Source organism: Mytilus californianus, unplaced genomic scaffold, assembly GCF_021869535.1.
Source record: "Mytilus californianus isolate M0D057914Y unplaced genomic scaffold, xbMytCali1.0.p SCAF_8, whole genome shotgun sequence".
Lineage (NCBI taxonomy): Eukaryota > Metazoa > Mollusca > Bivalvia > Mytilida > Mytilidae > Mytilus > Mytilus californianus.
In genome coordinates, this window is record NW_026262734.1 from 45,239,283 (window position 1) to 45,254,806 (window position 15,524).

A 15,524-nucleotide genomic window follows, 5' to 3' on the forward strand; every position below is an offset into this window, starting at 1 on the left:
GGATCAGAAGTCCTGAAAAAGACATGAACTTTATTAACATATTTTAAGTATATGCATCGGTTAAAACGTTCACAAATTTGTGGTAAAATTATTCAGTATCTAGCAACTATCAATCCCTTCATGCACAAATTGATATAGGTTGAGTACCCCTCTGTCAGAAATAAGAACATACCTCCACCTAATTTTAGTTAACTGATGAAGAAACATTCAAAACTATAAAATGTTATCTAATAGACTAGCTGCAATGAAATCCCAGTTTTCTAAAATGGTAGGTGGAACCTAAAACTCAAAAGATTTTAAACTATGCATTTTAAATATTGCAAAGATACATGCAATAATAATTCTCAAAAATTCGCTATATTTTTCCTCATTTTGTCTTTTGGTCGAGACTGTATATTGACCTCTAGATGTCTTTCAATTACATCCAGTTTGGCGTGGGTTGATGTTTGATTGTTGTACATGTTATATATCGACGTGGGATTTGTTTATATAAATTAGGCGTAAAATAATTTTGGTTAACTGAAATCCTTTAACTTACTTCCAAATTATTTGGTTAACTGAAATCCTTTAACTTACTTCCAAATTAATGTTAATACTGAGGGAAAAAATTACATTGCTAAATAACCACTTTAAAACACATGCAAACTTTTTGAGAGGAAGGGATAATGCATGTAACGTCTATTAGATCTTTTTTTAAACCATTCTAAACTACTGTTAAGTGATAAAGTTTGTTAACTGTTACTTACCTTCAAAAAGGGGGTTGCATTCACTTTACTACATATACATATAAATATAATCAACAATACTGAGTGCAACACCTAGGATAAATAGAGGATTGTTTTGTAAGAATAGTTGCTGAAATAAGCAGGCAATATTCAAAGTAGAATAAAAAATATTACAGGACTGTGTTTTAAAGTAATACGCATTGTGCAGGGCTCACGTTACCATGCTACTGGGGCGACAAAGTCGCTTTCCCTGTCGCCACTTCGCTTTGACCGACCTTCAAAAGCGAAATCTAGTTGCCCTGTTGTTTACGATACTCACTTTCAGTCGCTTTCGTCATCTGCAATATTCAACATTTACCAAGTCGATGAAACAGCAATTTTTCATTTGAAAGTAAAGAAATTCAAAGACGTAAACAATTTATTTTCTTTAGGAGGTTAAAGCATTGATTTTAAAGTTGGTTGCATGTTATTTTCATAAAGACAATTTTTTTTATCACTTCTGGTACTTGTTACTCAATTGTAGATCAAATCATTCTAACTTTCGGCAAAATAAGCTTGTTACTTCATTAGAACGTGATGAAATTAAAGATTTCTTGCTGTTGTGCAATACACTGTGCTGTTGCGCAATACTTAGTAAATCTGTCGTCAGACTATAAACAAATAAAGTTCAATTAATTCCCAGTCATATTAGAAATTTATGAAACTGTAAAGGGAGCTTGCATCAATAGATATTCACTTAAGTTTCATGAGAATTGCTGACAGCATTTTTGAGCTATTGTCCGAAAACTGGAAAATCACCCCTTTTTTAATGAATAAAACCCCATAACTCAGAAATGTAAAATGTACAATTTATAAAATTTTAAACGGAGCTTACATCAATATAGATATAAACAATTCACCAAAGTTTCATACAAACTGCTGAAAGCATTTTTGATTTTTGTCCGAAACTGGAAAATCCCCCCTTTTTTCATGAATAAAACCCTGCAACTCAGAAATGTAAAATCTAAAATATATAAAAATCGAAAGGGAACTATGCAACTCAGAAATGTAAAATCTAAAATATATAAAAATCGAAAGGGAATTATGTCAATAGATATAAACAATTCACCACAATTTCTTGCAAGTTGGTGAAAGCTTTTATTGTCTGAAAACTGGAAAATCCCCCTTTTTTCAATGAATAAAACCCCACAACTCAGAAATGTAAAATGTACAATTTATAAAATTTTAAACGGAGCTCACATCTATATAGATATAAACAATTCACCAAAGTTTCATACAAACTGCTGAAAGCATTTTTGATTTTTGTCCGAAACTGGAAAATCCCCCCTTTTTTCATGAATAAAACCCTGCAACTCAGAAATGTAAAATCTAAAATATATAAAAATCGAAAGGGAACTATGTCAATAGATATAAACAATTCACCACAATTTCTTGCAAGTTGGTGAAAGCTTATATTGTCTGAAAACTGGAAAATCCCCCTTTTTTTAATGAATAAAACCCCATAACTCAGAAACGTAAAATCTGAAATTTATAAAAAACGAAAGGGAGCTCATGTCAATAGATATAAACAATTCACCAAAGTATTATGCAAATTGGTTAAAGCGGTTTTGAGTTAATGTCCGGCATGTTGACGACGGACAACGGTATACCATAGTACGTCCCGTAAACAGGCGTATAAAAATGACAGGGTCTTTTTCATTGACAACCCTGTATAACCTTGCAGCAGTATCTAGTATACATGCATTACCTTGTATATTTCATGTACATTGAACTTAAAAATATGTGGTCATTGTCAAAGTTAGTTATGTCAGTTATAATTTACACATTTACTGAAACATGCCAGAGAAGTGCATGTACAAACTTTTTAATTTAATCTACAAACTGGGAAAGCCATCCTTTTTCACGAATAAAATTCCACAATTTATTAAATTGAAAGGGAGCTTGCATCAATAGATATATATAAACAATTAACCAAAGTTTCATGACAAATAACAACTGCTTAAAGCATTTTCCAGTTAATGTCCGAAAACATGGAAATCCCCCTTTTTGAATGAACAAAACCCCTTACATTGTAACTGGATAATGTAAATTCTAAAATTCCAAAACAATCTAAAGGGAGCTCACATCAATACATAAATACAATCCCATATAACTCTGAAACGGGAAACCTAAAATTTATAAAATAATCAATTCACAACAGTTTCATGCAAATTGGTGAAAGCGTTGAAGAGTTGGTGAACAAAGCATTTTTAGAGTTAATGGGCGTTAACACGAAAATCCCCCTTTTTTAATGAATAAAACCTCACATTTTGAAAATGTATATTATAAAATTCCTAAAAATCTAAAAGGGAGCTCACGTCAGTAGATATAATCAATTCACCAGAGTTTCATGCAAATTGGTGAAAATATTACTGAGTTAGTGAACAACATGCTAGAAACAGACAGATCAGGGCAGACAGACGGACAAAGGCATACCATAATATTTCTCATGAACAGGCGTATGAAAACTGCAGGGTACCATTCCAGGCCAACACCCTCTGAAGGAAACACTATAAGGGAGCTTCCTTTCCATTTTTATGGGGGAAAAAGGGGGGGGGGGGCTAGGATGAAAAAAAATTTTCCTGCATTTTTTTTTAGTTCGAGATGTTATCTGTCCTGCCTTTTTATTTTTCACTCTTTTTTGTCCTGCCTTTTTTTCTATTAGTTTATCCCGACTTGTTTACATAAATTGTCATCCTGCCTTTTTTTTCATATTGTCTCATCCTGCCTTTTTTTCAAATTTCATCCTAGACCCCCCTAAAAAATCAAATGGTAGCTCCCTAAGTTAGCAAACAAATTATTTTATTTTTACATTGACAAACCTGTATAACCTTGAGGCAGTATTAAGTTCATGTATTATCCCGCATATTATTACATGTACATTGAACTAAAACAAATTGTGGTCATTGTCAAAATTATAGTTTACAGTTTACTTTTCCAATGCTTTCAATTTAAGATTAGGGCATTTTTGTCATTGGAATTGAGTTTTGTAGTCGGAGATTACTCTAACCTCCAACGACTGTTTTGCGACACAAGCTAGGGCAGTGGGACTTCAGCTGGTCCCATATCAGATAGATGATATTTGCCTGTCCGAAGTGGAGGCGACTGGATTCATATAAATCAAGCCTCAATTTATTCATTTTTCTCTTTATTTAAGTAAGTTTGATCAACCTGCCACCCGTTATCTTCTCATATTTGGACAGTTTTCACATTGACCCATCAATACTGTCATTTTAGATGGTATGAATGCCTTTTACCGTCAGGCGTCAAACAGTCATTTTCGGTTACCGTTAGCATCAAATTGGTTAACATTTTACCGTGATTCGTCAACTTATCCTTATCGTGATTCGTCAGAGGTCTCAAATAATTATCGTTACCATTATTTTTTGGGAAAAATTAACGTGTTTCGTCAAAATCTGTCTATTTTTTTATCGTCTTGAAGAAAGTATTTTATTGTCATGCACCAAAAATTACCGTTAACGTCATTTGGCAGGATTTTTTACCGTTATTCGTCATGAAGGTACCCCCATTACCACCCTCATTTTAACTTTCACTTTATAAGAATGTCACATGACCAACATTATGGAAACTGATTTATACAAATGACCCATATTCCATAGGAAAACATAATCTATATAAATCGAGCTCAATTAGTTCATTTTTCTCTTCATTAAAGTAAGTTTAATCGACCTGCCACCCGCTTTTTTCTCATATTTGGACAGTTTTCACATCGACACATCAATACTGGCATTTTTACTTTAACTTTAAAAGATTGTGACATGACCAACAGAAAAGTAATTTACAATGCATTACATGTATGAGAGCTGATTTATGAAAATGACCCTTATTCAATAGGAAAACATAATCTAACACCTCGTTCATTTATGATGCAAATAAGCTGAATGGCCGAGTGTGTTCAATTTGAAAATAAAGAGTTAAAATGCCGGAATCGCAAAAACAGATGTTGAACACCAGAGTAATCTCGGACTATGAGTATGAGTTTTGGGCAATTTGTAAGGGGGGGAGGGTTCAAGGGAAGCAAATGCTCTTTAAATTATGCATGTTTCAAAAATTGGGGAAAATTACACAGAGAGTTGAGTCATTTTTTTCAGACTTAATTCAAATAATGACTAATGTAGAATTACCTTCTAATTCTATAAAAAAAAATTCACAACTACTGAACAGGAACGATCATGATACTTTTTTACCTATGAAACTACACTATGACATCTGTCGATTATCTGATCTGCAAAATCTACAAACAGACACAAAAATATCATCAAATAGTGAAATAAAAGATTGATTGCACCTTATATGGATAGTTCCGACACGTGTTACATGGGGAGCCCGTTTGTTTACAAATAATAATGTCACGTGATCACGCACTGACCGTCACAAATTTTTATCACACAATATTAACTGTACTTACACAATTCACAAATGCATAACCCATTTATCTTGCGGACATGCAATGGGAATGTACACGGTTATCAAAAACTACAAAAATATTACATTGTACAGTTAATGAAGAAGTTATTTCATCAAATAGATAAGATTTTCACTCATGACACAATATCGACTGGATGTCATCGCCATCGGGGATAATTGATAAATGGGATTAAATTGACCGCCAAGAAGGTGTAGAGAACCACCTCTGGAGAACCTTAACATTAATAAGTAATACTCACCAAAATTTCTCTATAATTAACGCTATTTTCTGTTGGAAAATTTCAGAAAGATGCTGATAAACTTATTTGGTGACACAGATTATTTTCTGGTTTTGGCGCGAAATATATTCTTACTCTTAATGCTTGACGTAACAAAATTTGTATAGAATTATATTTAACTAAAGCTCAGCGTAAATATGCAGAAGCATGACAATACATTAATAATAAAATGTGTAAATATTTCTGTAAAAGAACATAATTTTACTTTACCAGTATACTTCACTTAGAATTACATTTGAGCGCAAGAAAATCTCTATGTGAATCGGCTCGGGGTCGAAGTTCAACATTTCAACGGAAATTTTTGCGTGTGCTTGCGTTGCTTTAGATCGAGGCCACAGCTTTTCAACCAATCGGGGAATGTTTACTTGGGGCATACATCTATTTTTACTGCAGGTTTCGACATGTTTAAATCGGGATTATAGAAAAATGGAATGTTGTTGGTAAATACAGAACAGAAAATGATGAACACTTTTAGCAAAAGATACATTGGATCGGGGGTCTGTGAATTCACATTATTTGTACAACTCTCCTTACTCTTGGGAAGCGTGTGCTTTACATCGAGGCTTGCGTTGCTTTACATCGAGGCTTTCGTTGCTTTACTTTGACGCCATAGTATTTCAACCAATCGGGGAATGTTTATTTGGGGCATACATCTATTTTTACTGCAGGTTTTGGCATATTTTAATCGAAATTAGAGAAAAATGGAATGATGTTAGGAGATATAAAACAGAAAACGATAAATATTTTTAGCAAAAGATGAATTGGATCGGGGTTCTGTGTATTCACATCATTTGTACAACTCGCCTTACTGATGGCAAAAAATGGAATTTCCGTGACCTAAATGGTTCGCGAAAATTAATATTTTTATATATATATAGTAATAACGAATGAGGGATAAATACTTGTGTGTGGGGGAGGTGGAGGAGGCGATCGAGTGCTTTGTTTGATCATCAAAAATTGTTATTCTAATTCTACATTTTTCTGAAAAAACATGCACTAAATTTACCTGATATTTCTCATACATTTCGTCGGGAAATCGATCCCGAACTTCATGTCAATTTCATGTTGTATTTTTTAGCGCATATTCATTATACTATTTTCTAACGTATTGTTTGCGAAAATGTTTATCCGAAATCAGTTGCTATTCTTATTGACATATTGTGATGAAAGTGGAATGAAATTATTATTATCAATATAAATATATTAGATTGAAAGAACAATTATGCAAATTTATTGAAGAACAAATCACATCCGTGTTTTGAAGAAAATTTACGAAATGAAACAAATGTTGTCAGGTAAATGACATAAAGGAAATTCCTATAGTTTTTGCACAAATTTCTTATTAAGGCTGTGCAACAGAGCATAATGTTGATGATATGTAATTTCTCTTTGAATCTGTACAACTTATGTAAGTTTGGAGTGCCGTTTTGTGATTTTGTAATTTTTAAAGGAATTTCAAACTTTTTTTTCCACATTTTTAAGAGAATTGTTTAAATCTTAAAAATACTAGGCAATTGACACATATGATTTTTTTAAACTGGTATGCCAATTTTCTAACAATCTTTGAAAAAAATAAACAGTATTGATTCATATGGAGAATTGATACAATTTTGGATTACTTAATGAGGTTTAGAAAGTTCCGTAGTCTATTTATTACCGATTGCCTCAACACTTTAACATGTTTAAGTGTTTAGAAAAAAAAAATGGAGCGTTAACATATTGAATATGTAGTTTTTGGTTTTTACCATTCTAATATCAAAATATCTGAGTTATACATCGTCTAATTGTATATTTTCCACAATCCATTCAGTTTCGCCGATCAACGCTATTGTGCTAAGTCATGTGGAAAGCCAGTCCAAGGTGTGTCAGTGACGGTGCTGTCGGTAAACTTCTACAATGTACACTTTCCGACAAACCATGTAATGATTACGATTTCTGTGAATGGTTGTGGACAGAAACTAAAGACACAAGGATGAAAGCATTAAACACCAACTTTGTTCAAGGTGTTAAAGATGGAATGCTACATCCAACATCTTTTGGTAAGGTAAACCTCTGGCGCAGGAAATTTTTAGAGTGTTATGTATATTTAATTCGAGTAACGCACGGTGTATTTCCTGACATGTGATGTAATAACAATATGGAGTGGGTACCATTCTCACAAAATCTTGGAACTTAAACATATCATAAGTTAATTATGCCTTTTTATGACGTACAAATAAAACAACTTTTTAGATCTAAGGTTACGTAGTGAAAATGGCTACTGTATTTGTTCAATGGGACAGTTCACTTTGCAAGGGTTTACGTGCAGGAGGACACCGGCTTGTTCTCGGGAAATTATTTAATTCGCAGTAATCTAATACAAAAAAGGGATATTTCTTTTCATATTTGTAATAGATCATGCAAATAAACGTCTGTGTTCATATCTAGTATAAGCCTTTTTTAAGGAAGCTATTGCACCAATGTTTACTTTTGGTAACGTACAGGGTCATCTCTAAGAAAGTTTAACGAACGTCAGCATTATTGGATAGTAATTGGATATCTATTTCAGAGATACTCATGGGTATGTTCTTACTGTCGTTACTACAATCCCGTCCTCTATTTGTCGTTCATGTTATCACCGAATCTGACTTATTACTGACCTTCACTTGCCATGCGCAACATGACAGATAGAACTAGAAGAGCACTAAAAAAGAAACACATCGAATGTTGTTCGTTCTTTGTTATTTAACAAAATAACATATTTGACCAATAAGAGGGGAAATTCTGGTTATGCATATGCTAACAAAAATATTTTGAAATTTTATGGTAAGTATGAGTGAAGACAATGTTCTGATTCACTGAATTAAATTCTTTTTTCCTGAAATTTACCTAGCATTCCTCACTGAAATTAGCAGGATTTTGCAGGTTGAGACCAAAGTTGTATACGGACATCAAATTTTGCCTGATTTGCTGTTCAATCATAAATGGTAAAATCTGCACACTGGACATATACAAAATTTCCAGCTATCACGTATACGTATGCAAGCAACACGTATCGTAATTTTATTGCTGATTTTGCTATGATGGATTTTCAGGAAATATAAATCATAAATCAATGCTTTTTGCAGTTTTAATATTAGATAACTGATTTTTTTATGTAGACCGAAGTGTCTGGCGTTCCAAAAATTATAAACCGGGCATCTTTGAACAGTTTTAGCAACTACTGGGACGATGTCACTGGTGGTAGATGTTTAGTCACGGGGTATCATCAGCATAGCAATCAGTACTTTTGTGTTGACATGAAATAATGATAATTTTCTGTAAATTTACTGTTTATAAGATGTTGAACTATCGGAAACATTAAGGTTTCTCTACTCCAGGCATATATTGCCTTGATAGTTTTTTTCACACCTTTTTCAGAATTTCGGTTTTTATTGCTCTTCATTATTTCATTCGATTTGGCCTTACGTCTGAGTTTAATTCGAGCGTAACTAATGAGTCTTATATAGACGTAACGCGTGTCTGGCGTACCAAAATCCTGTTGACAGGAGACCTCAATGCCTTGCACAAGATATATCCCAAATGAGTATATTATGCGCAATAATCCTACACAAAAATGACATAATAAGAACAAAACGAATCTAGAACAACAATGCTAAATAGAAAGATGTATTGAAAAAAAAAGCAAACAAACATAGAAAACGAGTATATGCAGGTTTATACATATTTTAGGTTTTAGGGATTCGAATACTCTATGACATAAACATTTTGTGTATATCTTCATGAAATGCCCTCTTATAACTGAAAGTTGTGGTCTTTGTCATGGGAATTTACAATTGTCAATGTTTTGTTTTCTTCTTTTGTTTTAAGTGTAATTTCTTTTTAGGGGCTTACATGGTGCAAGATGCAGTTTATTGCCTAAAAGCACACGAATCTCTTTCAGTGGCTGCGAAACGAGCAGAAATGAGTCCATTAAAAATATTTTTAGAACATGAATCGAGTGATTACAAAAGGTATTATTATATTTATGCTTAACTTTAGCTTTAACTTTTCATAAAAAATTATTACTTTGCTATTAGTCTGATTTTTTAAGCAAATATGGAACAATTATTTTATATATAATATATATTTTTTTTAAATATAATATTTTCACGATGCTTAAAAACAGGTTGAACACAGGACTTTGTCAAACATTTCTGTCCTGTTTTGAGCCAAATACAAATAAACTTTAAATTGCCCTTTCGTATCTCATTACTTTGTAAAAGAGAGAAATGAAAGATAACGAAGGGATATTCACACTCTTAAGTCGAAAACAAACTGAAAACGCCATGGCCAAATAAGAAACACGACCAAAAGACAAACAACAGTACACAAAACACAACACAGAAAACAAAAGACTGAGCAAGACGAACCTAATCAAATACCGGGGTGGTCTCAACAAGTGGCACCCGTCGTGTTGCTCATGTAAATTTGTTACCTAATTTTAGAGCAAAAGGTCTCATTTCACTTAGTACAGGTGATGGCTTTTATTTAATGTTTTAAAAAATGCAAACATTTGTTAAGTTTTAAGGTATCCCACTCAATTTTAAATTCACGAAAATTCTATTATTTTCATATCCATGTTTACTTGTTTATACTGCAACTTGTCATATTCTTAGTGGCATGGCAAGCTTCCTTTAAAATCGCTTTTATTACAGCTATTACGAAGATTTATTTGACAAATGGCATATAAGAGATGGAGAGGCCATCTACTTGGGAAAAGAATGTCAAGAATATGTTGATACTGTGGCGGATGTGGCATCTAAGGATGATGCATATTACATGTTAGTGGCATTGATTCCATGTGCACGTTTGTGGCCATGGCTTGGACAACAACTGACTGCAGCAAAGGTATGTAAAGTGTATTCCTACTATTAAATTTACAGTTTACTTTTTCATTTTTATTTCTATATTAAGGTGGTACCTAACACTACAGGGAGATAACTCTGTAAAAATCAGCTAAACGTTTTAATCACGTTGTTTTGTTAAGGAAATATTACGCTTCTCAATGATCAAAATTAGTGTTTGTCAAACTGCTATATAACCAACGAAATTTTTCTGATAAAGTGGTTGGTTCAAATTCTTTGAAGTTTTTATATTTTTGTCAAAGGGTCAAAGTAAACATTATGTCAAAATTTTATGAAAATTAAACGAGCCAAATTAATTTTAGTCAAGGTGTTGGGTACCACCTTAAATAAACTGATTCGCGTATACCCTACATCTCCTTTTATTCATATGACATATTTTAACGTATACGTGAACTCTCTGTCATTCTTTGGTGCTTAAGTTTATATCTAGAAAATTTAATCCACCGAAAAGAAACTTCTAGAGAAAACATCATACAAATCAATTATTATATTATATGTATGAAATAAGTATCAATTATAATGCGATAGTCTGGAATATTTCTTTATCGAAAATAAGTTTTTTGAAAGAAGAAAAGACGCAGAAAGATTCTTATTATTTTAAACAGATTGTGATAAACGGTATAAATAGCCGATATTGGTTGCTTTAAAGTTGATATATAGTCAATTTGAAAATAACACTTTGCAAATTTGTTTATACTAAAACCCTTTTTAGGTAAAAAACAAAATTCATCTTTGACATAGTAGAGACTTTTTTATAACAATAGACATGACTTTGCTCCTTGATCTTGTTGCTATAAATAGTGTTAAAGTATCATAAGGGCTGATTGAAAAATCTTTTCTTCAATAATTTGATGATGTCCTATTGCTTCATGTGTATAATATTATGCATCCAGAAATTATCTTATATTGGAATAATTTATTTTCCTCCTTTCAGAGTTATCGAATTGAAAATGCATACTTGAATTTTAATGGGTTTTTCCCCATTTACTGCTCTTAAAAATCGCTTCCATTGTTTCTATCATACACTATCGATGTACGCGTACATAGTTATGTCATTAAATAATGATTTTCTTTATTTTTTTCTACATCCGCCAATTTACATTGAATTATACTGCCTTATGAAAAGAAAAAAAGGCTTTCTATGTTTACATTGTAATTATTACTTACGATAAAATATACTATTAAATTTTATCATTATAACAATTTAATGTGGAATGTCGTATCACATGATAATGTTTCCTATATTATCAAAATATCATTTAAACATTATCAAAATCATGCATTACATTTTATACTTTCTTTTTATTTGTAGGATGATTTTGGGGCATACACTGACTGGGTCAATTCAAATTTTAATCCTTCTTCTGAAGGATATAAGAAGTTGGAGGTCCGTGTGAATGCTGCTTTCTCAAAGCAGGAAATAGATGAAAAGAAAGCTCTGAGTATCTATTCCAAATGCATGAATGGAGAAGCTGGCTTTTTTGGTTCAGTACCGATATGAAGACATTTAGCTGGGTTTTTACTCATTATGTAACGAAAAAGAATGCAAAGAAATTTCAAATCAAATTATACAATAAAGACTTTAGGGTATAATATACGTTGCTTTTTATTGCATATGTTGGGTGGTTAATGCTAAAAAGGTGTTTAATATACAAATAATTAGTGTTAAGAAAAAAATATAATGTCATCGAGAAAAGTACAATAGTTGTCAAGGAAAATAGTAACTTTTTCACATTCCTATGTTTTTAACTATGTAATTGTCAATATAAAAACATTGTTTGTTATGAATTTATATCAAACATCACATGTTAAAATTAGATTACTTTCATTAAGTGTCAGTTTTCCTGGTTTGTACAAAGGGTTGTTTGTTTCCGCTTCACATTAACAAAACATTATTTGCACATAAGCTTGCAAAAATAAGTAAAGGTAGTACTTTGTGTATGTATAATATACTTGAGTGACAGACTTATGGTGAATTCCTTTTCATTTCTTCGAAATACTAAAGATTTTCTACACCAGGAATAAATTGCCTTAACTGTATTTAACAAAACCTTTGGTAATTTTGGGTCCTCAATATTCCTTAACTTCGTACTTTATTTTGCCTTTTAACTTGTTTTATTGGAGCGTCACCAATGAGACTTTAGTAGACGAAACGCGAGTCAGGCGTGAGAAAGAAAGAAAGAAAGGAACTTTTAAACTATTGCCAAAGATGAAAAATTGCTGAAAATGTTGTAAATTTCATTTTGTTGTAACGTTTGGCCTGGTATTTACTTATTTACTTATTTGAATATATATTATAACGGCATACTTCTTTTAAAATTGATCAACACTCGAAAAAGCAATATCTCTGTCCTTCAATGTCTGTCTTCTTATTTTTCTCCGGATTGGTTACTTTCTTATTTTCTTCTTGTTCCTCATTCTCCTCGCTGTCATCCTCTAACAATATTCCTGATGTTGAAGGCGATAATGGATTTGGACTGGTTGTTGGTTGTTGTTTTCCTAGAAATAATTCATCAGTTTTGATGCCTGCAATATACTTCTCGGTGATAAATTTTTCTAGCCACTCCTGCTGTTATGACTGACCTCAACTCCCCGTCTATCGTGGTAGAGAAGGAATGCACACCAATGTATTTTACATTTACAAGTGCAGTCATTCTTCTAATCAAAGCTGCCGAATCTTGTGATCATTCAGGACATTGTCTTTCAGGTTGATTGATACACCAAGATCCAGTTTGAATATGGAAGTTGAGTCTCTTAATCCTAACGTAAGTTGTTGTAAAGCCAATCCCTCATAAATAGTTGGTCTCGTTTAGGGATTGTTGGTTCTTGCTCAACTTCCTCCTTTTGTGTTCTCTTAACCATTTCTTTGGGGCATTTCCAACCAAGTATCCAATCTTCCTGCATTATTGTTGTTTCCTACTCTGTTGATAATCTTGAGTACCTCGATCTTTGCCTTCATATCCTCTTGAGAATTCTCGTTGGATTTGAGAAATTACCTCAGCATAGGTATCCGGATAATTGGCTATCCAAAATCCGTTTTTTTTCAGAGAGAAAGTTGTATGGCATCAGTTCAATTATGCTCCTATGGTTTGCCATGATATGTTCTTTCAGATAAATATTTTTTGTTTTACTTTTGTAATTTATTAATATCTTCTGTTCACATGAATATAATTTCAGTCTGTACAGTAGGAGACAATTGATGCACTGTCTACTCATTAGTACAGTCAAGACAGCCATGTATAAGAGGCATCAGTGTTTAAGCTTTCTAAAATGAAAGTACTGAATTTCTTCTTAGGCCTAAGTACCAGAAGAAATTCCTGTAAAAGTTTAACCCCTGTGAGATGCCAGTGAACCCACGGCATGTGTGCATATTATTCACTGTATGTCCTGGAGAGGTAGAACTTTTGAGAGATAACATAGTAAGATCACAAAATGAATCTTCAACTGACGATACAACATTCGAGATTTGAAAAGAGATATAGAATCAAGCAGACACTTTACAAAGACAAATACTGTATATTAGTGTTCAACATCATTTTTTTGAAGATGCAACAGAGGTAAACAAGGGTAAACTAAAAGTCATGTAAATAGACATTTGCGGAAACTGTCATACACCTACGATTAGGATAACGATTACACTTACAGGTAGCATTTATATCTTGGGTCGTCTCAAAGTGTAATTATAAACCGTCGTTCTAAAAAAAAGTCTAACTCGTATGATAATTTCATACATCTGAACAACGGGGATTTTAAAGAAATATAAGTAGTAATGTTTACTCATTAATTATTGCACATGGTGTTACCCAGGTTGAACATGCTGTAAATGTACGGCGTATGATAGAATGGAAAAAACACAATTTAATAAATTGTACACGCGACATGAAGAAAAAAAAATCGCAATTGACGTTGGCTAGGTCAAGACATTTCAAAATTATTTTCAGCAAGACTTGGTGTTAAGAACTGGGCGATCAATTCAGGAGCATGTTTACAATGTTAAATTTCTATGCTAAGACATACTTTTTCCATTTTTTAAAAGAGAATGAGGGGATACAGCGGGTGGGTGTTTAAGAACTGTTTATTCTTCATGGCATTAAACTTGCCGTTCGGTATATTTTTATTATTTTTTATTTTTTTATTGAATTGGTCAAATACTTTTGTCCACTTTTTTGGTTTAAAAAAAATCAAAAATATACGAAAAAAAAACACTACTATCAATGAACATCTTTGTGTTGAATATATAATTTAAACTATTCGTCAGACTCTGTTGGAATGTAAAATAGGTGTACTAAAATAGTTGGAATTTTACAATCTATCTTTTCAAATTAAATACCGGGTCTGTCCCTGCGTCGCTGAATGTTATTTATTGACGTTGGAGGTTTACTGAAGCATACCTGATCATTCCCGTTCATTGAAGGCAAGAAAAATTTGACGAGAATTCTCATTTTACAATGAGTATTGTAAAATTTTAAACTACTGGAAAACATGTAGCGGCTGCATGGTTGATGTAAAAATTGCATACATGCTACTTCTTATCATTATGAAGCTGCAGACCAAATATGAAATCATACCTTTTAATACAAGCAACGAAATTTTTCTTGTGCAGTGAAAATTATCAAATTTCAAACTATCTGCAAACAGGAAGTAGCTGCACGGCAATTTCCGGCGCAGAGTTCATATCCGTTCCGTACATGCTCCGCCATACTACACTTAATATTTGTGTAGTGTTACGTAGTATGGAACGGAACGGATAAGAACTTTGCGCCGGAGATTGGCTGCACGACAGATGTAAAAATAGCTTACACGCTGCAACTCGTAATTATTAAGCTACAGACTAAATATAAAATCATTCCCTTCAATAGAAACCAAGAAAAAATATTTTGAGGAAAGTTTTCTACCAAAGGTCTTTCGCACTGATGAACGGACGGATGGACGCACGGATGGACGCACGGATGGACGGACAGACAGGGTCGAGCGGTTACTAGACCTGCTTTCGCCTTCAGCGACGCAGGTAAAAAATGACTACCGGATTCTGAGTTGTTTGCTTTTATAGAGATCTTGGGAGTCATTTGAGTATGGACGAGTTTTTTTTTCACGGTGTCGATAACACTCTACCATGAACATAGGTGGGGCTGGACTGCTCGAAGCAA

At 32.9% G+C, this 15,524-nt stretch overlaps 1 protein-coding gene across 4 annotated transcripts in view; it reads left to right on the top strand.

Moving 5' to 3' along the window:
• The window catches only part of LOC127712709 (thiamine biosynthesis multifunctional protein ThiED-like), a 33,107-nt gene extending 21,137 nt beyond the window's left edge, over positions 1-11,970 (top strand). For 2 of the 4 annotated variants that reach the window (XM_052219309.1, XM_052219310.1), the window contains exons 3-5: positions 9,357-9,483; positions 10,168-10,360; positions 11,690-11,970. In XM_052219309.1, the coding sequence (XP_052075269.1) occupies positions 9,357-9,483; positions 10,168-10,360; positions 11,690-11,878 (509 nt within the window). In that variant the 3' untranslated portion in view covers positions 11,879-11,970. Of the gene's footprint in view, positions 1-7,301; positions 7,531-9,356; positions 9,484-10,167; positions 10,361-11,689 lie in introns of all 4 variants that reach the window. The other 2 variants (XM_052219308.1, XM_052219307.1) reach the window with 2 other exon arrangements.
• The last annotated feature ends 3,554 nt before the right edge of the window (positions 11,971-15,524 follow it).